The following is a 25,606-nucleotide window of genomic DNA, read 5'->3' on the forward strand; positions in this document are numbered from 1 at the left end:
CAGAAAGTTTCCGTACTATATATGGTGAATAACTGTAATAGATCTAACGGTACATTGAATGTAATTTTACGGTAAAATACAGTTAAATTTACAGTTTTTGGAGGTGAAAAATAAGTCATTGTATAATTTACAGTGAAAAACCATCAATTGACATTCCCACATTTCTCTGCGTGACGCTTCACATTTGATGTATTTTCGTTGAAATAACTGTTTCTTCTTAGTTTTTCTATTTTTTTTTCTAATCTGTCATGTACATTAGGGTTTTATGTTATTATGTTACATGTTATGTTACAATGTTGTTAAATTAATGTTTATTGCATTTTTAAAATTTCATGTGTGTTATCATGATGGTGTTTAGTGTGTGTGTGAATGACACTGTGTGCACCGTCTAAATATTAGTACTGTCCATCTCAGCTTGTGATGAACTTTGATTCATCGTGTGACTCTCATCACCACTGTGTTTGGTGGTTGTCAGTGTATTACAAAGGTATAAAACAGATATTAGTACTTCATTAGGTTGGTAAATTAACATTATATCAGTTAATGAAATACGTTTTTTACCGTAAATTTAACATCATTTTTGTTTTACGTTGCTACCGTATTTTTTACAATGAAGTTCTGGCAACCACAGCTGCTGTTTTTTTTTTTACCGTAAATATTTATTTATTTATTTATTTATTTTTTGCAAAATCCTCTAAGTCTACCTCTTTGGACAACAAGATATACTAAAACATCCATTTCCACACTGTTGTGTTTACTTGCTACTCGCAAAATCCTGTCATTGCCACAGTAAAGATGGACAAAACATGATAATAACTTGCAGCTCGGCAATTGAAGCCAGCAGATTGGAAGCGAAAGTATTTGATGAATGTATACTATGTGCAGAGAGCGTTCGCTCAATATCATTATCTCATTTTTGATGAAGGTGGTGTTTAGCAGTTTTTGCATCTGAACTCTTCATATATTTAAACATCTGATTTATTTCATATACTGTATACATGTTTGGGCTTGGTAAGACTTTTTAAATGTTTTTGTAAATCTCAAGTTTCTTATGCTCACCAAGGCTATATTTACTTGATCATAAATACAGTAAAACAGTAATATTGTGAAATATTACTACAATTTAAAATAACTGTTTTCTATTTTAATGTTTTAAAATGTAATTTATTCCTGTGACGGCAAAGCTGGATTTTCAGCATCATTACTGCAGTCTTCAGTCACATGATCCTTCAGAAATCATTCTAACATGCTGATTTGGTGCTCAAGAAATAATAATTATTATGCTGAAAACAGTTGTGCTGCTAAATATTTTTTTTGTAGAAACCGTGATACACAATTTTTCAGAAACCATTGTACATTTTTTCAGGATTCTTTGATGTATAGAAAATTTTGGAATTTCAAAAAAATAAATAAAATAAACTGATATTTTTTTTTCTTTGTAATATCCATCTTATCAGTATCTTCTATTTAAAATATCTATTGTTAAAAACAACTGTATAATATATGTTTGGATGGGAATATGCATATGACAGAAAGCTGAGAAAACAGAAAAGATGAGATGAGGAAAGAGAAATAAGTGAATCATATAAACCTAAACCAGGCACAGTTTCTCAGCAACAGGGCTGTGAGATGATGTGAGACATTGCCTAGTGGACTCCAAAACTCCACAGCGCCACCATTGAGCAGCCATTGCTCTTCTCTCTCTCTCTCTCTCTCTCTTAACAAGACTTTTATAACAGTTAGTGCCAATATACCACAATGGCTTCTGTAACACTGACAAATCTAGAAATAAATCTCTTCATGCTCTAGTAAGAACTACATCTGTTTGCTAGTTTTGTCCAGTTCAAGAGCAGGAGATACTGGGTGTGCTGATACTGTCAGAGAGACAGCTCAGGGACTGGGGTCTGTGTCCGCATGTCTGCCTGGCATTCAAAGTCCCAGCAGTGCCTGGCCTCTTTGACGCCATTCCAGTTCCGGTCCCCAAGCTGCCACTAACGATCACTCGGCCTGCTCCAGCACACTTAACATGCAGACCATGCTAAAACACTGTGGCGAGACAGACACACTCGCGTAAAATCCAAACCACACATACACAATCTGAATATAAGACTATATGACAGAGAGGGTCTTACATAAGCAAAACAGTCAGCATTGCACTATTTTGATCTCTAGAACGCAGAATTTTGCACACACCATTGTCATACTCGTTTCCATCAAAGAGAGCTCACTGATGATATGTCTCATATCATTGGAACATACTGTAAATACACTTCAATGTGATAAATGCTAAATTGGCCAATAAAAAAAAAGATTTATTTAAATTTATTTGCATATATTAATACTAAAAATAATTTACAATAAGGTCTTATTTGTTAACATGAGTTAACTAACATGAACTAACAATGAGCAATACATTTGTTACAGTATTTATTAGGGGTGTAACAGTACATGTATTCGTCCCGAACCGAACAGTACGGAACAAATACTGTCAGTCACAGCCGATCCACACTCCAATCCAGAAGGGGGCTCACGTGGTAATGCAACACTGTTTGCTACCAGTAAAAAGCGCAGAAGAAGGGACAACTGATCGGTATGTTTACATGTAATCTATCAACCAGTGTTTCAACTGCGGAAAGATATCAATAAAACAGCTTATGAACATTATCTCACGTATCATTACATTTACCTCAGGCATTTGGTGTCGACAGCATGTTAGTTCACTAGAGAAATGAGAGGAACATTTTGTATATGCACTATATTAGCCTATTTGTTCTATTAACTTAACCTATTAGTAATGTCTTGATTATTTAATGTTTAAATAAATTTGTCATGAAAACAAGTTATGACAGTAACTGTGTAAATGATTATATTTCAAAAATGAATTGGAGCAGAAAATTAACTTTATAATTAGATTTAGAAGTTAATGCAAAACCTGCCTTATGTGCAATTTACATGTTTTTTTGTTGTTGTTGTTGTTTTAATTTTTTGAGTGTTGATTATTATATCTAAAAATAAATAGCAACTGAATTTAATAATTTGGGCTTTGTTAATTATAACCTTTAATACTATAGTAATGTGTAAGTAAGGGCTCCCTATATAGCTTAGTGCATTATCTAAGATTTTTTAGAAAGAAATTTTTAATTATAATTGAATTTATTTAAACACAGAGGCACATTTGTTCAAAAAAATAAGTTTAAAAAAAAAAAAAAAAAAAAGCAATTTTATGTTTAGTTTTCTCCATCCTGCCGTAACAAACCCGTCTGAACCGTGACTTCAAAACCGAGGTAGGTACCATTCATTGTTTGTTCATGTTCACAATATATTATATATATATATATATATATATATATATATATATATATATATATATATATATATATATTGTACTATTTATAGGGGTGCTTCACCACTGGTACTTCACAATTGGGCTTTCAAAAGGCAAAAACATTTTTGAAATCGGTGCTACCTGACTAGAGAAACCATTGTGAAAAAAAGCCGCACAAGGCCACTACCACCAGTGGATATGCTTACCAGAGTCAAATACTGCCTTGCTTTAGTAGGAAATACTTCTTAGCAAACTTTTAAAGAGTAAACATTTAGCCAGAGTTATTTCAGTTTCCAGTGAAGAATCCAGCACAGTGTAGAGGCAGTGACTCCTGAAGTAATAAAAAAAAAAACCTACCCTTTACAATAACTCTTCTGTTAATAACCCTCTGTCGATCCAACTGTCCGTGGCTGGGAAATAAAAAAATGCTGAAGTATAATCTGTAGTTTTCACGAAAGCCTGGAGCTGTCACAATTTTACGGAAGAGGATTAGGGCCAAGCAATAATAAAAAAATAAAACCATCTCGAGATTAAAGTTGTTACATTTCGAGAAAAAACTCATTCAATTTCGAGAAAAAAGTCGAAATAAAATGTTGAGAATATACTCATTAAATTACGAGAAAAAACTTGTTAAATTTCGAGAAAAAAGTCGAGATAAAATGTTGAGAATAAACTCGTTAAATTACGAGAAAAAAATCGTTAAATTTCGAGAAAAAACTCGTTAAATTTCGAGAAAAAAGTTGAGATAAAATGTTGAGAATAAACTTGTTAAATTACGAGTAAAAAACTCGTTAAATTTCAAGAAAAAAGTCGAGATAAAATGTTGAGAATAAACTCGTTAAATTACGAGAAAAAAACTTATTAAATTTCGAGAAAAAAGTCGAGATAAAATGTTGAGAATAAAGTCATTAAATTACGAGAAAAAAGTCGTTAAATTATGAGAACAAATTCGTTAAATTATGAGAAAAATGTCGTTAAATTTCGAGAAAAAAGTCGAGATAAAATGTTGAGAATAAACTCGTTAAATTACGAGAAAAAAACTCATTAAATTTCGAGAAAAAAGTCAAGATAAAATGTTGAGAATAAACTCGTTAAATTACGAGAAAAAAACTCATTAAATTTAGAGAAAAAAGTCGAGATAAAATATTGAGAATAAACTCGTTAAATTACGAGAAAAAAACTTATTAAATTTCGAGAAAAAAGTCGAGATAAAATGTTGAGAATAAAGTCATTAAATTACGAGAAAAAAGTCGTTAAATTATGAGAACAAATTCGTTAAATTATGAGAAAAATATCGTTAAATTTCGAGAAAAAAGTCGAGATAAAATGTTGAGAATAAACTCGTTAAATTACGAGAAAAAAACTCATTAAATTTAGAGAAAAAAGTCGAGATAAAATATTGAGATAAACTCATTAAATTATGACTTTATTCTCAACATTTTATCTCGACTTTTTTCTCGAAATTTAATGACTTTATTCTCAACATTTTATCTCGACTTTTTTCTCGAAATTTAATGACTTTTTTCTCGTAATTTAATGACTTTATTCTCAACATTTTATCTCGACTTTTTTCTCGAAATTTAATGACTTTATTCTCAACATTTTATCTCGACTTTTTTCTCGAAATTTAATGACTTTTTTCTCGTAATTTAATGACTTTATTCTCAACATTTTATCTCGACTTTTTTCTCAAAATTTAATGAAATTTTTCTCGTAATTTAATGAGTTTATTGTCAACATTTTATTTCGAGTTTTTTCTCGAAATTTAACAACTGTAATCTCGAGATGGTTTTAATTTTTTATTATTGCTTGGCCCTAATCCTCTTCCGTACACTTTCTTGGTCCAGGTAACATGGAAAATGAGTAAACACTGTTCATTTACAAATACTACCAACATTGTAACAATATAAAGCAGGTTGAAAATCAACGAAATTACACTTTATAATACTATTTTAATAAATAAATTAGGACCGCCTACTCACCTGTTAATGCCAGGTGTTAACAAATGTCAGTGTGACATGCGCTAACTGCTAGGCCACAGCTCCTACACCATATGTTTGATACAAAAGCCATTAAAAAGAGAATTATAAGGTTGTGCATTTCAGTTTTTCAGATTCATAAAGAAAGTTAAAAATTTCTATCTCCATGGTGAATAAGCTGACAGCTACATTTCCATTTCCGTTTCTTTTATTCGCCCGCATGCCTTGCTGTCATAGTGTGCAAGAGAGGTGACCGGCGTGCTAATGAGTCCTAAGTGGCACTGTTTGTGTTTACACCTGTTTATGTGCAGGCTGTTATCAAGCTTTACATGGAGTAAACACACACACACAAACACAGTGCTGCTCTTCTATAAGCCAACATCACTTCTGTTCGCCTTGTGCCTGCTGTTTCTGTGTATTTCTGCCCTGCATCTGTATGCTAACAGCCATCCACACATAAAGAGAGACCTCTAACCGCCCATCTGTCACTTCCTTTCTTTCGTCTTCCTTCGCTCTCTTTCTCTTTGTGCAGTAGGGCTGGCAGGGATGATTTTATATACAGTAGATATAGAAGTATAAATGCAGTAAATAGTATAGAAATGTTTCACCTGATAGGGATTTTGCTATATCATTTGTACTAGAATATATCTGGTGCTTGATTTTCAAAACTTTTTTCTTTTTTCTTTTTTTTTTAAACCAAGAATCCATTAATGGAATCCCTCACAAAAAGAACAATCATGTATTTCTTTCTCTAACATAATACCTTTTTTTTTTTTTTTCTGAAATACTTTTTTGCTTAGGATAATTTGTTGCTGAGTTTTTACTCTCTTAAAAATCTCCATGGAGAAAATTATTAGGAAAATAAATCTAGAGCCACTAAGCGGTGACTTGCTGGGACTCCAACTACTTTTATGTGAATTTTGAATTTGTGCTTAAGAAAATCTTAATGGAAATGCTAGCTAGACATGCTTTATTGAGGTGGATTTTCACCCACATTTTTTTTTTTTTTTTTAAGGAAAAATTATGACATTTTTAGCATGTTTATAGGCAATATGCCACTCCATAACACACATTTAAGGCAGGCTGACTCAAGATAATGTGCATAACACAGGCTAACTGATGGAAATGCACAATGTTTTGCATTCTCTTTAGTAGAATTTTCAGAAATAAATTTAAAAATGCTAAAAATTTGGATGGAAACCCAGCAATTAATTTGTTTAGAGTAAGGGATTTCTTTAGGTCCAAGTTTTAAAAAGTAAACAAAACTAAACTGATAATAATAATAATAATAATAATAATAATGATAGTATTAATACTACCCAGCCCTACTGTGCAGCATTAAACATAAGAGCAAAGAAGGTGACCAGCTATTCCTCCATAAAGAGCGAGTGAAAAAGAGAGAGAGAGACAGAGGGAAAGAGCAATGCAGTGTTTGGATGGAGGTGGGTGGGGGCAGGCTGCTGTATCAGCAGAATATGAGCAGCCATCTCTTTCCCTCCATTCACCTCTCTCTCTCAACCCCTCCCCCTCTGTGCTGGTGTCTGGGGAACTCAAGGGCAAGCACTCAGCTGTCACCTCCCTCCGCCTTTCTCTCCCTGTCCCAGCCCTTCTGCACACTTACCTAACAGTCACCTTACCATACCACACACACGGGACACCCAGAGCTGGAACATACAACATACAGACATTAATATACCACCAGAATTGCGTGACCAGTTGTGTTAATGTGAGGTAAGAAAAAAACTGTGTCATATACAGAGCATGAACCAAAGTCACCTATAGGACATACAGAACATAGTCACCTATGGTGTATATATAGAACACTAGTAACCTTACCTTAACCTTTACCTGTAGAACATGTAAAACGCAAAGAACACGGGTCACCTTGGAGTACAGCGAACACAGTCACCTCACTTACATAATACAATAAAATAATTAAAGCAAACTTACCTAACATCAAATGCAGTGCCAGCAGTGTCCTGCAGTATGACATTCTATACTTCATATAAAATGATTTGAAGCAATTATTTTATAATTATTACATGAGATTACATTACATTTATTAGCTCATATGAATTGAGATATCACATGGAATATTTGTACTTTTGAAAATAAATATGTCACACTGCAGGACTACTTAAAGGGTTAGTTCACCCTAAAATGAATATTCTGTCATTAATTACTTCCATTCGTTCCTCTTCAGAACACAAATTAAGATATTTTTGATAAAATCCGATGGCTCAGTGAGGCCTCCATTGACAGCAAGATAATTAACACTTTCAATGCCCAGAAAGCTACTAAAGACATATTTAAAACAGTTCATGTGACTACAGTGGTTCAACCTTAATGTTATAAAGCGACGAGAATACTTTTTATGCACCAAAAAAACTAAATAACGACTTCATTCCATAATATCTAGTGATGGGCGATTTCAAAACACTGCTTCATGAAGCGTCAAAGCTTTACAAATCTTTTGTTTCGAATCAGTGGTTCGGAGCATGTATCAAACTGCCTGTGAACCATTGAAATTTCGAAACGACGTAACGGAACCTTGTTTACTGTAATCAGTTGACTTTGGCAGTTTGATACACGCTCGGAAATACTTATTCGAAACAAAAGACTGATAAAGCTTCGAAGCTTCATGAAGCAGTATTTTGAAATCGCCCATCACTAGATATTGTTGAATAAAGTCATTATTTTTACTTATTTTTTTATTATTATTATTATTTTATTTATTTATTTTTTTGATGCACAGAAAGTATTCTCGTTGCATTAAGGTTGAACCACAGTACTCACATGAACTGTTTTAAATATGTCTTTAGTACCTTTCTGGTACATTAATTATCTAGCTGTCAATGGAGGCCTCACTGAGCCATCGGATTTTATCAAAAATATCTTAATTTGTGTTCCGAAGATGAACGAAGGTCTTATGGGTGTGGAACGACATGAGGGTGAGTAATTAATGACAGAAATTTCATTTTTTGGTGAACTAACCCTTTAAGTGAATGAAAAAATAATAATAAAAAAAAAAAATAATAAAAAAAAAAAGACCATTTCCATGAATTAAATGAATTCAAATTCTAAACATTATGATAATATAGATGAAATATAACAATTTTAGGTCAAAATTTATATTCATATACAAGGGAAGTGCTCACAATTTTTTAAAATCATATTTAAAAAAAATTTTATCTTATTTTTTTATGCACTATGTTATTTAAATGGTCCTGTGGTATAACAAATACATTTTTCCAAGTAATAATTAATATGAGGTTATTAAAGCTGCATGTATAAAAAATATAATAATAATACTAATAAAATTCTGTTCAAAACCGTTTTAGATGTCACACTACAGGACAAAATTTGGAATTAAAAATCTAATTCAAACCTGGAAATATACAGAAAGTTTTAGAAATATTAAACAAAAATAAATGTTATGATATGAAACAAACAAATATTTAAGATTCTGTATCATTTCTATAAGTCACTAATCAAAAAAGTAAATAAGTGGCATTGATAAAAGGTCAGACGTTTAAGAATGTTTAATGATACACACTGAGATGCACATCATTCTCAAATCATGCTGGTGAACATGATCATCAGGTATTCATGAAAAAATGTTGTAATGAAAAACAAACTCTGCTATATTACAAAAACGCAAAACAAGCTTGTTCACAAGAGGACTGTATATTTATATAAAATCTTGATGTTGAAGCAAAAGGTCATGGTCATGTTATTTGTCAACTTCCTGGTTACCTATACAGCACAGTTATGCCTGAGTACACAGGCGGATGTATCAAGCAGATGCCAAACACTTCTCACTCCACACTTCAACACACTTAACACCTCTTCAACTTTGCACAGCTACTAAATTCCTTATACAGCACTCACCTCATTTTCAAATCTGTAGCTCTCTAGGCGATCAGTTTTTTTAAACTGTTTACACATGCAACAATGTTACCAAAACTGTCTCCTAGCATCTGATGTGAAGACAAAAGCAGCAACAACAACAACAGTTACAGCACAAAACAATCACGTTAGCTAAGTTTCCTTACAATCGATGTGAGAAATAAGATACAGTATGTGACAGCTTGACCGTATAAAACAATCCTAAGCAGTCTCCATAATCAAAACCAACCAGTCCAACACTGTTACCAAATGCAAATGCCAATGTAACTACATCCACCTCTAGCTTTACCCAGCATCATCATCACCATCATCAAAGTCTCAATCCCACGACAGCTAACACTCGGCTTCTGAAAGCTCATACACAACAGTCAGACAGGCTCCAAGCTCTCCCTCCCACAGATCAGAGGACTGTTGCAACAGCGCTCCAAAGAGCGCATAGGCAAGGCGGAAACAAATATGTTCTCTGACTCCGGACTTTCTGACACAATACGCCACTGCTACAGAGTTTGGCAGCAGCGGCGCGGGAGCTCGCGGAGTGTGTGAAAACGTGCGCGTGATTGTTCCTGCAATATGCCGTGCTGCTCAGAGACTGTAGATACTGACAGTGCTTTCATCTCTACGTGTTTATTAGTTCTCTGTACGACGGGCTCTGTGCCTTTTGCCTAAATGAATAAGGATTCACTTTGGATTTTAAGCACTGCTATAATTTCTGATGCTACGAGCATCAAGGCTATGAAACTAACAGCATTTAGATCTGCACCCACCGGAGATTTATTTTGGTTATTAAAAGTAACATCAAATTACACAAACTGCGACAAACAAATGGCACTTGCGTTGTAATTCAGAGTTGATATACAATAAAGACTAATTTCAAAACCTATTAAATAAAAACAGTTATGGTTTTTGCAAAAAAAAACAAAAAAAACAATCTTGCTGAAATTAATTGCAGCATACACACACACTCTCCACACGCACAGTTCTTCTGTAATCATCTTTCTCAGCAGTAGGCCTGTAGAAATAGAGCTGATTGACTATAGGAACAAGCAGAGTTGTTACGTCCTATTAAGAAGAAAAAAAACATGCAAGATCTCCTTAATATCTCAATTGGTTCAAAGATTTCTTATTATTGTCATTGTTGAAAACCAAGATAATTTTTGGATGAATAAATAGTTCAAAGAAAGTATTTAGGTAAAATCTTTACTGTCGATTAATTGTGTCCTCGCTGAATAAAATAATTTCTTAATGACTCCAAATTTTTGAGAGTCCCTCTGCGGTGAAAAACAAGTTTTTAATGTTGTTTATATGTCTATGTGGTGTTTTCAGTATGCTTTAAGACAAACCATGTGCAAATCCATAAGTCAACACCATTGGTCAGAGTATTTTCTTTTGCAGAGTGTTTTCTTTTTGTCACACACTACCTTGTAACCAATCATGTCAACGTGCCGGCGGGCTTTAGCATATCATTAACTATGACCAACCTGAAGCAGGGAGTCTCAAGAGAAGGTTATCCCAATATATTTTTCTGTTGATATGAAAAATTGGGTAGATTTAGCAGTATAGCCAGTGTATGATGTATATTATGATGTTATGATGCACTATATGTCTTTCTCCACTGACATTCTAAGTTGTTCAAAGCGTTTCTAAGGATACTGATTTTTAGAAAACAGCTGTCTGAATTGCGAACGGCAACGTTTGTGTAACATTAGCAACACATTATTAGCTGTTTGATAACGTAGTCAAGCAAAAGGCTAATCATATTAATTACCGTTATGTGCCCGACGCAAAAAGCGATACCATTGTGCAGCGTTTAACTCAGTAAGTTGACCGAGTGGATCTATGAGCTTGTGCGAGTAAGTGGGGGCGGGGCATATTTATTTCCACAGGAAAAAACATTTAAATATGACATTTTGGTGGTCAAAGATGAGTTTCAAGGGATACAATTACCGACTACAGTACAAATAATGATTTTTCTCCTTGAAAAAACACTATTTATTTATCTTTACATCACCTTAGCTGTTGTTCAGCTTATTTAGCATAATGAGTTGTAGATGTAAACACACCCTCTATTCTTTCTCATAAGGTATTTTAGTAAATGTAAAACCTGAGACAAAGTTTAAACTTAACTGAGCCTCCTCTGAGCAATAAAAATGCTCCTCTGGTGTATTAATTACAGAAGCATTTTATCGTTTCATCAGTCATTTTCATCAAAAGAGAAGCTTTGGACCACTTTTATTCATATGAATTCAGACTCACAGATTTCTCCGTCTCTATACGAGAGATAAGGAGAGGACGTCCATGCCACGTGAAGGTCGTGCGTCTGCAGCAGGAAGCGGGCAGCAGGGTGGTTCGCTCCTCTAATCTAATCTAAACGGGAAGAGGCTTCTGAGGGAGATGTAATTTCAGAGGCCCAAAAACAGCAGCTTCAAATGCGGCTGATCACATTAGCTTGCCATCACTAAATAGGATTTCTCTACTGTAACAGCAGAACGTACCCATTACAAATGACTTAAGCTCAGAGACCAGTAACTCAATAGGGGGAAAAAAATCAATATATATCAGAAATAATTACCCCCCCTCCCCCCCTCCCTCCAAAAAACCTTGTTATTCCACCCACCAAACATCTCCTCCAGCCTCGCCACCTCCCAAACTCTCAGATCTGTCATTAATCATGCTGAGATTTCTAGGTTGGATAAGATAATTAAGACAGGAGAGGAAAGACAGAGAAGCGTGGAGGTGTGGATTTTAAGGTTAGAGAAACGAGGCGTGTTTGAATGGCAGAGATAAGTACAGCAGTTACAAGGTGACAGTTTGGAAAGAGAAAGAGAAGGAGAAAAAGAATGAGAGAAAGAGAGACACTGTCTCACCTCTGCTGCGTGTGATCCATCAAACAAGGGGAAAACACAGGAATTCATCATAGCAGAGCATTCGGACTGTGCAAATCAACATTATGTGAAATCGCCCGTCGGCAAAAGGAGGAGGAGGTATAAAATGAAAAACAAATAAATCAAAAGTGGAAAAAAAAAACAGTGGCAGACTTTTATCTGTTTCTTTGTTTGTCTCAAGTTGTTTTTCAAGAAACATAGGAGATAAAATATGAGGCTAAGTGAGAATGTTTAATATGTACAGATTAAACATATATGTAAATTTAACGTGTGTACGATAAGACTGCATTAGGAATGTGTGCATGTATCTGGCTGTGTTGCAACAGTGTGTGTGTTACTTCAGCTAAATGCCATTTCCATCACTCTCTGCCAGTTCCACCTGATTTCATCTACTTCTGCTGGAACAAACAGCCAGTTGGGAGGCAGCTAGCATCGGACTGGGAATGAAGAGCCTCATATTGAGACAGAGAAACAGGCGAAAAGACAAAGATGAGAGGAGAGAAAACTGCCGGCATCTGCTACTTCATTAGCTGGTGAGGTTAAAGAAGTATTGCTTCAGCCTGGCTGACAGAGAATGAAGAAATATCCACCTGGAGTCAAACACAATGGAGAAGATGGGCCATTCGTCACTCTGAGAGGCTGGGAGTGTGGATGAGAGAGCCACTGCAGATGAGCCAAAAGCAGACGATGGAACACACACATCCACACTTCGGGCAAAACAGCATGTCTATGTTGATTGTTAGACTCTCAGCTTGAGTTTTAGGTGTTCGGCTGGTTCAGGATAAAGGACTGTTCACTTTAACCTTATTTAGAGACTTCAATGGGAAGTAACAGTGATCCAGAACCTGGCAGGTGGAGGGAGAAGAAGAAAAATGGATGGATGCTCTGTTGTAAATAGTTATAAGTTTAAATTGTATTGTAAACAGAAATAGTTCAAATGTCCTGTACAGCAAATCTCTGAAATCTCATATAGATGGAAGCTTAAAAACAGCACACAGGTGTGTTTTACCAAAATCAATAAACTTTGCATCTTAAACAGCTCTGTAAGCTAACCCGCAGCTTAGAGGCGACAGCTGGCAATTCCAGTTTAAGGCCTTGAGTATAACCAACTCAACCTCTCAGAGCATTAGAGGTCAGAGGTGAAAATGAACCATAAACCAAATGGATTTTCATTTGTAGTTGTTCATCAATTCAAATAAGGCAAGTCAGAGCACAAGAATTGATCTAAACTGAATTCCTTAAAGGGGAAATCGGATGCAAAATTCACTTTTACACAGTGTTTGGACATAAATGTGTGTTGGCAGTGTGTCTACACAATCATCCTATAATGATAAAAATCCACCTAGTGCTTTTTTTTTTTTTTTAATACCCACAAATCATAGGCACTTTGTCAGATCAAGCCGTTCACAGATTCTTGGCAAAGTGACGTAAATTTGCACAGGCCCCTCCCACGACTGTTGACGGACACTGCAGTTTTAGCATAGCTGTAAACAGACAGTCCGCCATTGTTTCGATGCCGCACAGGTATGTGCGGCAAGAATGTCTCCAAAGAAACTGAGGTGTTTTGTTATTGGATATAAGAATGAACAACTTTACTCTCAACATCTGAGCTGCTTAAGACGCAGTGGATAAATTTAGTTTTTGAAGGGAATGCGCCCCAGGATCTACCTATATGCGTTTATGTCTGTGCTAAAAAGTTTATGTTTTGCTAAAAAGTTCCTGAAGGACAGATCAGTACCTCCAGAAGACATGAGTAACGTTATAGGTTTTATTATGAATCTTTGCAAGTCGCTTTTCCTAATAATGTGATAGCAAGTTCCACGACGAATGCAGCTAAAGTTAAAGGCCAGTTCACACCACACAGATAAACGCCAACAAACACGTCTGTTGGAGTTTGTTGGATCAGGACGCAGACTCTGAAATGAGACGCAGCTAGTGTGATACCTCTGTCGGCGTCCTTTGCCATTGGTCGGAGTTTGTTTTCGCCCGACTGAACATGTTTAATCGCCGTTTGTTGGGTTGGGGAATGTCTGAGAAGTGTGGTATGATTTTCCAACAAACGACAACAAACTCTGACGTAATCTGACCTGGCCACGATGAGGCAAGTCCCTTGCAAAGACTGCTGTTTGATCGCGCCGGTGCCTCATGCGCACACAACAAAGCACTGCAAACGTGACATCGCAGCTTGTTCATTATCAAAATAATACAGTCGAACAAACATATATATCGTCATTTCTATTTAGAACTGCACGTTTATAATGAACAATGCATTAAGGTGATTTGTCTTATTACAAACTGTGTACATTTTATGTAAAGATGACATGGTAACACTACAATAAGGTTTATAAAGGTGTTAGTTAATGACTAACAAGTAATTTTCAAATGTATTTTAATCGTTTTTAGCATTTATAACTGCATAAATAAGAATGGCGAGTTCAATGCAATACCTGCCAAATAGTGTTTACAGCCCGCCCATGGAAAATAGGAGTGGGGTGAACAGTAGCTCATTATCATTTAAAGGGGACCTATTATGCCCCATTTTACAAGATGTAAAATAAGTCTGTGGTGTCCCCAGAGTGTGTATGTGAAGTTTTAGCTCGAAATACCTCACAGATAATTTTTTATAGCATGTTAAAATTGCTACTTTTAGTGGTTGAGCAAAAACGAGCCGTTTAGTGTGGTCCCTTTAAATGCAAATGAGCTGCTGCAATCGGCCTAAGAGGGCGGAGCTTCACAAGCTCCTTCTCTCTGTCAGGAGTCAGTCAGGACGCACATTCTCGTCAGCGCAGCAATGGCAGACTCGCTGTAAACAACACGCTCAGGGCGGTTCTATGTTCAAACATCAGTGTCTGTCAACATTCAGTGGGCGGGGACTGTCAAGCTACGCAATATCGCGTTCATTATCGCAGATGAATCGCCTTCGATAATGAACGCGATATTGCGTAGCTTGACAGTGAACTACGGCTCTGTCTATTAAATGCCGCTCCATTTGAAAGCAGGTGATGGCGATTTAGCAGCAATCAGGGAACCGGCTTTACTGACAAAATGCACGTGACAATCGCATGCGATATATCGCCCAGCCCTACTGCCAACACACATTTATGTCCAAACACCATGCAAAAGTGAATTTTGCATAATAGGTCCCCTTTAAAGGGACATGCACCGAAACGGCTCTCAGTGAACAAAGCTGTTTTTAACAAGATAAAAAGGGTGTTTTTTTACACAACCATTCAGAAATTTTTAATCAAAGTATGTTATAGACTTTTCATGAAGACCCTAAAGAATCACCCTAACTTGTGGAAAACTGGCATCCGATGTCCCCTTTAAAGCAAGGGTTTTAAAGACACAACACACAACACAGTCCAATTGGGATACAGGATGATTTGATTGTGAGGGAAAATTATATATACAATTCCATATAGAGAGAGAGTGTTTAGACGCAAAAACCTCTAAGTCCAACTGACATGTTTTCAGTAATTTCACTTTAATGTCAATGAAAAGATTGTGTGAAAAGTTCCAGTTGGGCTACAGGATGACCTGAGGGTGAGGGGGGAAAATGATATTAAATAATTAAATAATATTAAAAAAATAATACATGTAATTAAGTTTTAAAAATCCATGTATTCCTAGTAGTTTTTTAAGCATAAAGTTCTGGATAAGATTCTGGACTTTAGAAATCTCCAGAAGAGCAGGTGTATGTACTCTCCATAGACACGCAAAGGATTAACAAATTACAAAATCATTTCATTTTCTCCAGTCAGATCTAACACATGGCTGGATATATAGATTAAAATGTTTGCTTCATCAGTAGCCCCCTATGAAAGTCCAAGACGTGCACGTCTGTTGCCGCTTTAATGCGAGGAAGAGCGTCCCACGGTTCACATTCCCTTCAGAAATTCTGATTTGTTACATAATAAAGTGATGAGTGAGGAGGAAGATGGTGGCTCAGTGTGGTGGCACTGCGATCAGAGCTTCTTTACGGGTTATTAAGATGTACCTGGGTGTGACAGGGCATCAATAACTTCAGCGCTGGCAGAGATAGCCCGCTGAGAGGCAGATGGCATACATGACTGGATATCAGTGATTATGCAGCATAATTAAAGGCAATCATAATTTCACAAAGTTTCACTTGCACTTTTGCAAGAGGCTGCAGCAAGCGCAATTAAGACATTATACTGTAGCCTGGGCGCAATGTGCATTGCAAGAAAAAAAGAGAGTGATCAAGAAAGAGTAAGAGGAATTGCAGGCTTACAGAAATTTAATATTTAAGTTGGCATTAAGAGCAAGAACCAGATTTTTACATTTGAGGAAAAAGTGAGTGGTGCTTACTGTGCATACTTGCCATCATGATGTTAGGGTTTTCTAACATCATGATGGCAAGAGAAAAAAAAAAAGGTATATATGCTGTGAAATAATGGCAGGAAAACACATCTTTCTAAAGAGATGTTCTCAAGGACTGCACACAATAACACAGCAATGTAGTCTGATTTACAAACAAATGACTCTTATGAACTGGTTCTTTTTAGTGAATCAAAAACACTCAAGACAGAATCACAAATAAAAACTCTTTCTTTTAAAGAATCATTCAAAACGACAGTTATCACTTGATACACTATGATGAATCTTTCACTGAATGAATAGTATAGTACAACTAAATTAAAACTGGGATTTAATTAAATCAAGAGTTTATGAATCAAATTCAGAAAATGTGTATTGTTTTCTAACCTTAAAAAAAGTTTTCTAAAAGATTTCCTGAACACATTCCCCACATGTCATTGGTTGGTAAAAACAAATGGCCCCACCTCAATCTGACGGCATTGGTTGAGTCCAAAAGATCAAGTGGACAATGCCATTACTACACAACTCTGCGGGCAAAAAGCATCATTCTTCATGGACCACTAACGATAAATGTGTACATTACACTTGACAAGTGAGCGGAACAGTGTCAGTATGGAAACCAATAGTGTTATCACACACATTCATGCCATAAATCAAACTTCTGGAGGTAAAGCATCACAAGACACCCTTTCCAATGGTTCTCACGGTCCTTCTCATGTTCTCATCACACACATCACCATATGGATCAACAAACACTCACACTTGCACACTGCAACACAAATTGGGATCAAAGTTAAGCCATATGAAAATGAAAGTATGGAGACCACACTAGACCAGAACAATGCATATGAATGGTATAAGCAGAGGAAATAATTTTTAATTCGAGCCAAATTAGCATATAAAATACTTGGAAAACATATGTAATTACTTTTTACCCACATACTAGTTATCTGAAAACACACTAGCTAATGAGAGTACTACTGTCAAGCTGAGAGGACATATTGAGTGTGTGTGATTCCTTATCTAGAGAGCACACAGTCTCATAGGATGATGGCCTCTCATTGCTGTCCTTGTGTGGACAGCGGTGATGGGAAAGCAGATGGAGGGTGGGAGTGTGTTTCTGTGTGTGTGTGTGTGTGTGTGTCCCTCTTGGATAATAGACTATTGGGATTAAATATTGGCTAGTGCTTCAGGTGGAGGGCAGTGGACTGGCTTGTAATGCATCACACTCAAGGCCTCTCCTCCTCCACCCTCCCTCTCTCTTTCCATCCATCTCTCTTTCTCTGTCACTACAATCCTCTGTATGGTTTATTTATGATAAGACCCCCCTCCCCAACGAATTTGCCTCGTCCAAACAAGACGGGCTGAGAAAGCGTTTAAAATAAATAACAAACAGGATTCAATCTGACTTACATTGAGACAGATATAATTACCTCCCATTTCAATCAACTTCATTGCTATTTTTGTCCACTAAACATCATCTTCAAGCTATCTGCTCCCCAAACCTTCAATTTCGCATAATTACTTCCGTGCATAAAGTTTCTCCGCTTTGACCGGAATTTCAGATATCTAAATGTTGGAGTGACTTTGCCTCGCCCGGGTGCTGTTGCGCGTGGATAAATGTGACATTTCGCCACTAAATTAGCATAATCACATTGACGACCGTAGAATCATATTGACTGCAGTACAATGGATTTGATTAGTTGAGGGGGAGCAAACAGCAGCATTATAATCAAGCTGGAAAAGTCACAGGTATTTTTCTCTGTTTTGTTGGAGGCTATCTGTGGCAACACTCCTGTCTGACATTATGCATCCTCGCTAATGTAGGCTGGAAGCAGCTAACAAGCGGCATGCTAACTGCTGTTAGTGGCGTTGTCCGTACATTAGTGAAGGTTGGTTGGTTTGTTTCGCATCATCTGCGGTGATAAATGCCGGTTGCCGTTTGCAGCAATGACATTCATTTTGTGCTCAGCACTTTGAAGGTAGTTTATTGCTGACTTCTGAGAACAAAAAAAAAGTTGAAAAAAGGAATTTTATTTCTGCAGAAAATGTGTACACTTTAAAATATTTCTATAGTGAGAAGACAACATGTTAGCATTAGCTGAATTAGCATGTCTATAAACCATCTAAGGACTGCAGCTTATTTAAAATGAAAGTGAAAACTGCTAGTCAGGGTTATTTTATCATGACTTTGTATGTTTATCTAGTCTGTTTGACCTTGACCGTCATTAACATGAATCTGTTCAGCACAATCTTATAAAGCTTTACATAAGCAAGTACATAAAAACCAACCAGGGGCCTTTGTGCAAGAGAGATGCTAATTCCTCTTTACCGCCCCTCTGTTGTAAATAAAACACTATTTCAGATGTTCAATTACAATAAGTACCTTTCATTTAAAAGCTCAGTCTATGTTGCAGCTTTATTGAGAAAAGAGAGAAGGAAATGAGAGAGATAGAGATAAACAGAGGGGAAAATAAAGAGAGAGGGCTTTTATTTAGATCTCATACAATTACTCACAGTCGTCTTGTAAGTGCAGCAAACTGCAGTGGGTTTCTGCACCGCTCATTTGCTTAACAAGGTAAAAGCCAGAGAGGCCAGTCAGAGAATCAAGACAGATAACTTCATGTACGGGAGAATCCAAAAGGAGACAAAACAAGTGTGTAAAGTATCGCTACTACTATGGCTCAGTTCACTGAAGTTAGTGATTTAAATAAGCCTCTAAGCATTAAATGAACAGGCATGAATGATATACCTAAAAATTATGTGGCTTGTTGAGGAGGAGTGCTAATACTTTTCTAATTGATTGAATGGACAATTTTTATTTTAGGGTGGGCTCTTTTGACTTGGGCTGGCAACCAACCAATCAAAACACCCTTGAAACCATGTAGCAACCACCTGGAACACTCTAGAACCCCCTAACAACCAGACAGAAGACCCTAGAAAACACCAAGAAACCACATACAAACCACGTAAAACACCCAAGAAACCACCTACTGTTGCAATCAGCCAGAACAGCTGGAAACCACCTAGGACAATGTAGAAATGACAGTAACACCCTGACAACCAACCACAACATTTTAACATCAACAGCAGCAAGTTTTTTTAGGAAATAGGTAGGGAGTCACAATGAACCGATAATGAACTAATTGATTAGTGAGGTCAGTAATTTATTTATATATTTATTTAGTTTGTTTTACATTTTAAACAGCAATAAATAATTTAGTTGTTTAGTGATAAAAACCTCTTAAGAAACACTGTCTTCAAACTTACCCATATAAAGCATTGGCACAACATTTTTAGACAATGTGTCAAGTAAAAAATAGTTCAACCTTTAAAAATGCATCATGAGACCTTTGCATTCTGGTCAAATTACTCCACCTAGATATTTTTGAATGTGAGAACCCTATAAGAAACACATCCAAAAAAAAGATATGCATGGCTTCATTAAAGGGATAGTTCAAAAAAATTACAATTTACAGATTGTTTCAAACCTGTATGACATTCTTTCCTTTGTAAAACACACACAAAAAAAAGATATCTCAAAAAGTCAAGTTGGGTCGAGACAAGACCCTATTGACTTTCATTTTATGGAAGAAAAAAAAAAAAGAAAAAAAATATTTTTTTTCCTAAATATCTTTTGTCTTCTGATGAAGAAATAAGTCATTCAGTTTTGGAACAACATAAGGGTGAGTAAATCAATTTTGGGTGAACTATCCCTTAAAGGCTGATTTGTCATCACAAAAATAATAATCATAAATAAATAAAAATGTAGTTTTTCTGCATGTAATGGAAGCATGCGCTTGGAGGCAATTAGGTCTTCTCAGCCTCCCAGACATACATTGAGTCCTTGAGAAGGGAAAAAAAAAAATCTGCTTTGCAAGCTTCCCATCTGATCTCAGGACTTTGTGTTTGTACTTCGTTACAGTGGCTGATACAAGATTAGATAGACGCTGGCATATCGCAGACGTGCATCTCGATGGCTCGCAGAGTGCACTTTCCAATTCCAGAGATGACCTTCTGAAAGAGCGAAGCGAAACGAAAGTGAGAGAGGGAGAAAGTGGGGGGGAGTTTCAGGAAGGGCACGGGAAGCTGATACCAACTCTCAGATTATAATCACAGCAATCGGCATCCTGACTGCCCAAGACGGTCCTTAATGAAAAGAGATATTCACAGTGTAGCTAGCGGTAAATGCTTATTATCTTAGATGTTCTACCGATCGTCTGGTTAATTCACCTTTGCTGAATGGGCTGGGGGGGTGGTTGAGGGGGTGTGAACTAATTACAAAGCATTGATGGCTTTGATTGAATCTGTTTGAGATGACTGACTCAGCAACAGGATTTCAATACGCCCCGTCCCAGGGTGAGCATTGCAAATCAATGTTCCTTAGTAAGCGTTTTGCTACTATGACTCGAAACATACAGGACTTAATTCGAGAAATGAGTTTAAGAAATGATTAAAATTAGAGCGCACTACGGGGAGCTACAGGTCCATGATCATTTGAGCTATAAAGCTGTTGTAATTTGAGCTCTGAGCACCTATATGAGGAGCTACAGTATAGAAAGCAAATCATTTCAGCTGCAGAGCACCTATTATGTGAGCTAAAAATGGATTATGCAATTGAACACTAATCATCTAAAAAGAACTAAAGACTCATTGTCTGAGATATTACAATCATACACTCTAAAAAATGCTGGGTTAAAAAATAACCCAAGTGGGGTTAAAAATGGTTTTAACCCAGTGAATAGGATGTTTTAACTCAGCGGTTGGGTTAAATGTTAAGTTTTATTTAACTCAACTATTTTATAAAAATTACTGTATTGCTTGCTTAAAATTAACCCATTAAACCCATAAATTAACATTTATTAATATGTGTAATAAATGAACATTTATTAATAAGTTTAATAAATAATAATTAAACAAACATTTATTAAATTGCTTACATTTGATTATTAATGTTGCCTTTGGTAATTCTGTGTCTGACTATTAATTTCCAATCTATTCATTTTAAGCCAACAATATAGTAATTTTTAAACAATAGTTGGGTTAAATAAAACTGCCCAGCACATTGGGCAAACATTGGGTTAAAACAACCCAGTTGCTGGGTTTGTCGGTTTTCAACCCAAATTGGGTTGTTTTTAACCCAGATTTTTTTGTAGAGTGTACATGCTACTGATACATAAACATTCAGACAGCACATCTCACCTCCATCAACGCAAACTCTCCAATTTACATCCCCTATAAAGTGATCTCGGACACACTCTCACTGACGTGTAGCTGTCAATCTGTGTTCACTGTTGATCAATCTAAGGAATTGTATCAGTACCATTTCAAACAGCAGAGATCAATGAGTGACAATGGGGCTTTGTATGACAGGCCAAAGAGACTATGTTTGGTGAGATTCAGAAAAGGACCGTGTTATTCAAGTAAATGTTCAAAGTAAACAAGAGAGCAATAAAGTAATACAAAGTAATAAAAAGTCAACTGACATTTTGCACTATTGTAAAAGATGTAAACTTTACTGTGCATAAACCTACGCAATCTTTAACCAATCAACAAACAGCTTAAAGGGTTAGTTCAGCCAAAAATGAAAATTATGTCATTAATTACTCACCCTCATGTCGTTCCACACCTGTAAGACCTTCGTTCATCTTCAGAACACAAATTAAGATATTTAATGAAATCCGATGGCTCAGTAAGGCCTGCATCTCAATAACACTCCCTTTTTCAATGCCCATAAAGCTACTAAAAATATATTTAAAACAGTTCATGTAACTACAGTGGTACAACTTTAATATTATAAAGCGATGAGAATGATTTTTGTGCACCAAAAATAACAAAATAGCGAATTGGTGGGTGAGTAATTAATGACAGAATTTTCATTTTTGGGTGAACTAACCCTTTAAGATAAGAAAACCCTTAGTTAGAAAAGTGACATAATTATGACTTTTTGTAACTTAAGGGGTTTCTGCAGATTTCTTAGTCATCCGGTTTTTATCTGAAGATGTTATGCTGTTGTAAAACATAAGACTCATCAGACAAACCATCACAATTCAGTCTGAATTACTTTTTCTAGCAGTAGTATCACTCATTAGGAGAAGATTACTATTTCATATTTATTGGATTTGTCTTACCGACTCCTATAACATGAAGTATAAGGATACATAATCTATAGAGGTCCTGTAACATGAGCTATACAGCTCTTGAAGTCAACATGAAATTTGCAACCTGTTTTTCTTCAGCAATCTGACGTAATTTAAAGTGTAACAGGATATTCAATGAGAAAAACTGGATGGAAATTGATCATGAAAAGTGTTACATGCCAAAATGAAGCTAAAAATGTCAGTTGAAAAGTCTCAAAGGTGTTATACATTCCAGTTTGGGTCAGTAAGATTAATATAACACTTTAATATAACAAGGATATATTAAAGTTACAAAGAATTTTACATTGTTACAAAAACATTCTATTTCAAATAAGTTTTTTTTTTTTAAACTTTCTATTCATCAAATGATCCTGAAAAACTGCATCATGGTTTCCACAAAAATATTAAGCAGCACAATGTTTTTCAACATTGATAATAATAAGAAATGTTTCTTGGGCAGCAAATCAGCATATTAGAATGATTTCTAAAGGATCATGTGACACTGAATACTGGAGTAATGGCTGCTGAACATTCAGGTTTGCCATCAGAGAAATAAATTACATTTCAAAATATATTAAAACAGAAAACAATTATCCTAAATGGTAATACAATTTCACACTATTACTGTTTTTACTGTATTTTTGATCAAATACTGTAAATGCAGTCTTGGTGAGCCTTACTAACTTACCAAGCCAAAGTGTTTGAACAGTAGTGAATATTGCAAAACATCTATGAACATTTTTGTTCTTTGAAATGCCATTAAATCTTGCGCAATAAGACATGGAGAATGTATTATACAAGCAAATAGGGTCAAATTTTTTTCATGTTGATTTAAAATGCTGCGCTGCAGGGACAACTAACAGTGAATTACTAAGGGCAGCTGGAGTCCCATCTTCATCTTAACTATCTCTTTTTATGTTTTATTCTTTTCTCTCTCTGCTTTAATGGTCAGAGTGCAACACACAGGTGCACATAGACATAAAGAACATTTGTGGACTTCAGGCATCCAGCTCAGACTCTTTAACCATCCAGAGGGAAAAGAAATGATGACAGGTACTGCTAAATGTGGAATTAAAACTATTGAATTGTTAATCCTGCGGTTACAAGCACGACATGCTACTGGAAAAATTGCATTTCAGAAGTATATGCGATACTTCAGTAACTCTGAAAGATTAGGGAAAATATGGATGCGAGGTGTGAGCATTCATGTGCATGAGCAAGAAAAGGAAAGACTTCCATAACACATCAGGTTTGAAACTCTGTAATGACTCGGGGAGTGAGCGGCATTGGACTTGACATCAAGCTGATTTGAAAAGCTTGTCGCTTGTTTGGGGAAAAAAAAGCAGCTGCTTGTGAAAACTCACAGGTTTATTTCTGTTCCAGGATTCTCACCTCCGCTTCTTTATCTCCTGTTAATTAGCATCACTGCTAACAAGAACTCTAGCACATATGCAAACCGCATGCATCTCCTCCTGTTCTCCTGTAGAGTGTATGTGGGGGAGAGAAGACATAATCTCTAATTCTGCAAGCTTTACAGAGAGGAAACTAATTAACTTGGGCAGGCTCTTAAAATCCAATTGGGTTTTCACCCGATGCAGATTATTTTTAATTAATCTAGTATGAAATGAAATGAACGACTAACAGAGAAGCTGGACTTTGCCGATGTTTTGTTTCATAAACATCAGACGCAATGCTGACATGGTTTAGCAGCTAAACGTAAGGCACTCTCTGGTGTAAACAAAAGAGACAGTATCCTCCCCAAAAACTTGCAAGGTAGAGAGAGAGACTGTCTGTGAGGGTTGTGACGGTAAAAGGCCTCTTTAAAATCACTGCTCACCTGATTGGCAGGGTCACTCAGTGCCTGTCTACCCGTCACTCACATGGCACCTCTCACCTCTTTAATATTCCTGACGTCTAACGGGGGCTTTTTCTTCCTTTTTTACGCCTTTTGAGTGTGAGATGGCACAATACAAGGCAACCTGTCAGTTTCAGCCTATAATGGCACGAAATAGTCGAATCATTGTACCATAACCGATTCATTACAAAAGATAACTGATTTAACATTTATATACAGCGAGGTTATGTAAAGCCATACAGTCATATAATTTGAATTAAAGACATTTCAAAGTGTTTCTAAACATCATCACTTGTATGTTACATTAAAGGTGCAATTTGTAAATTTTAGGAGGATCTATTGACAGAAATGCAATAAAATATACATAGCTATGTTTTCCGTGGTGTATAAAGGCCTTACATAATGAACCGTTACATTTCTATCTACATACACAGTTTCTATCTACATACACAGCGGGTCCCCTTACATGTTAAAGGTGCCCTAGAATCAAAAATTGAATTTACCTTGGCATAGTTGAATAACAAGAGTTCAGTACATGGAAATGACATACAGTGAGTCTCAAACACCATTGTTTCCTCCTTATATAAATCTCATTTGTTTAAAAGAACTCCGAAGAACAGGCGAATCTCAACATAACACCGACTGTTACGTAACAGTATTTTGAGCTGAAGCTTCACAGACACATTCAGGGGACACCTTAGACTTATATTACATCTTTTGAAAACACGTTCTACGGCACCTTTAATTCGCCATTTTGCGCCGACGTGTTTCTACAGTAGCCCTAAACAGACAAACTGCTCTACAGAGCGCGTTTGCTTGACTGGCTACTCTCTGTTGTCTCAGGCGACGACATCTTTGTCCTGTGTTGGCCACCATAGCTTCTCTATACTGCAATTCGCAACCTCACCACCAGATGCCCCTAAAATTTACACACTGCACCTTTAAAGGCCCACTGAAGAGTGTTGGAACACGCAGCATTATTAAATGTGTTGACATAATTTCAATTGAAACAGGAAGACAGGGTGATATATCGAACCACCCCTTTTTTTAATTAGCCAATAGTGTTTTATGTTACAGCTCGGCCAGAGCCGTTGGACTCTGTAAAACCTCTGTTTCCTTCTAATCTCTAACCGTTTCTCCTCATAATGTCCTTTATATCACTTATATACAGCATTCTG

General features: G+C 36.1%; 1 protein-coding gene across 5 annotated transcripts in view; it reads right to left on the reverse strand.

Annotated features, from left to right (window-relative positions):
• bend5 (BEN domain containing 5) overlaps positions 1 to 25,606 on the reverse strand; it is a 408,562-nt gene that overhangs the window by 293,144 nt on the left and 89,812 nt on the right. For 2 of the 5 annotated variants that reach the window (XM_048211503.1, XM_048211501.1), the window contains exon 4: positions 7,141 to 7,152. The exons of 2 other annotated variants lie outside the window; for them this stretch is intronic. In XM_048211503.1, the coding sequence (XP_048067460.1) occupies positions 7,141 to 7,152 (12 nt within the window). Of the gene's footprint in view, positions 1 to 7,140; positions 7,153 to 12,685; positions 12,941 to 25,606 lie in introns of all 5 variants that reach the window. One more of the 5 variants, XM_048211505.1, reaches the window with a different exon arrangement.

The sequence above is a fragment of the Megalobrama amblycephala genome, linkage group LG12 (assembly GCF_018812025.1).
Source record: "Megalobrama amblycephala isolate DHTTF-2021 linkage group LG12, ASM1881202v1, whole genome shotgun sequence".
Classification (NCBI taxonomy): Eukaryota; Metazoa; Chordata; class Actinopteri; order Cypriniformes; family Xenocyprididae; genus Megalobrama; species Megalobrama amblycephala.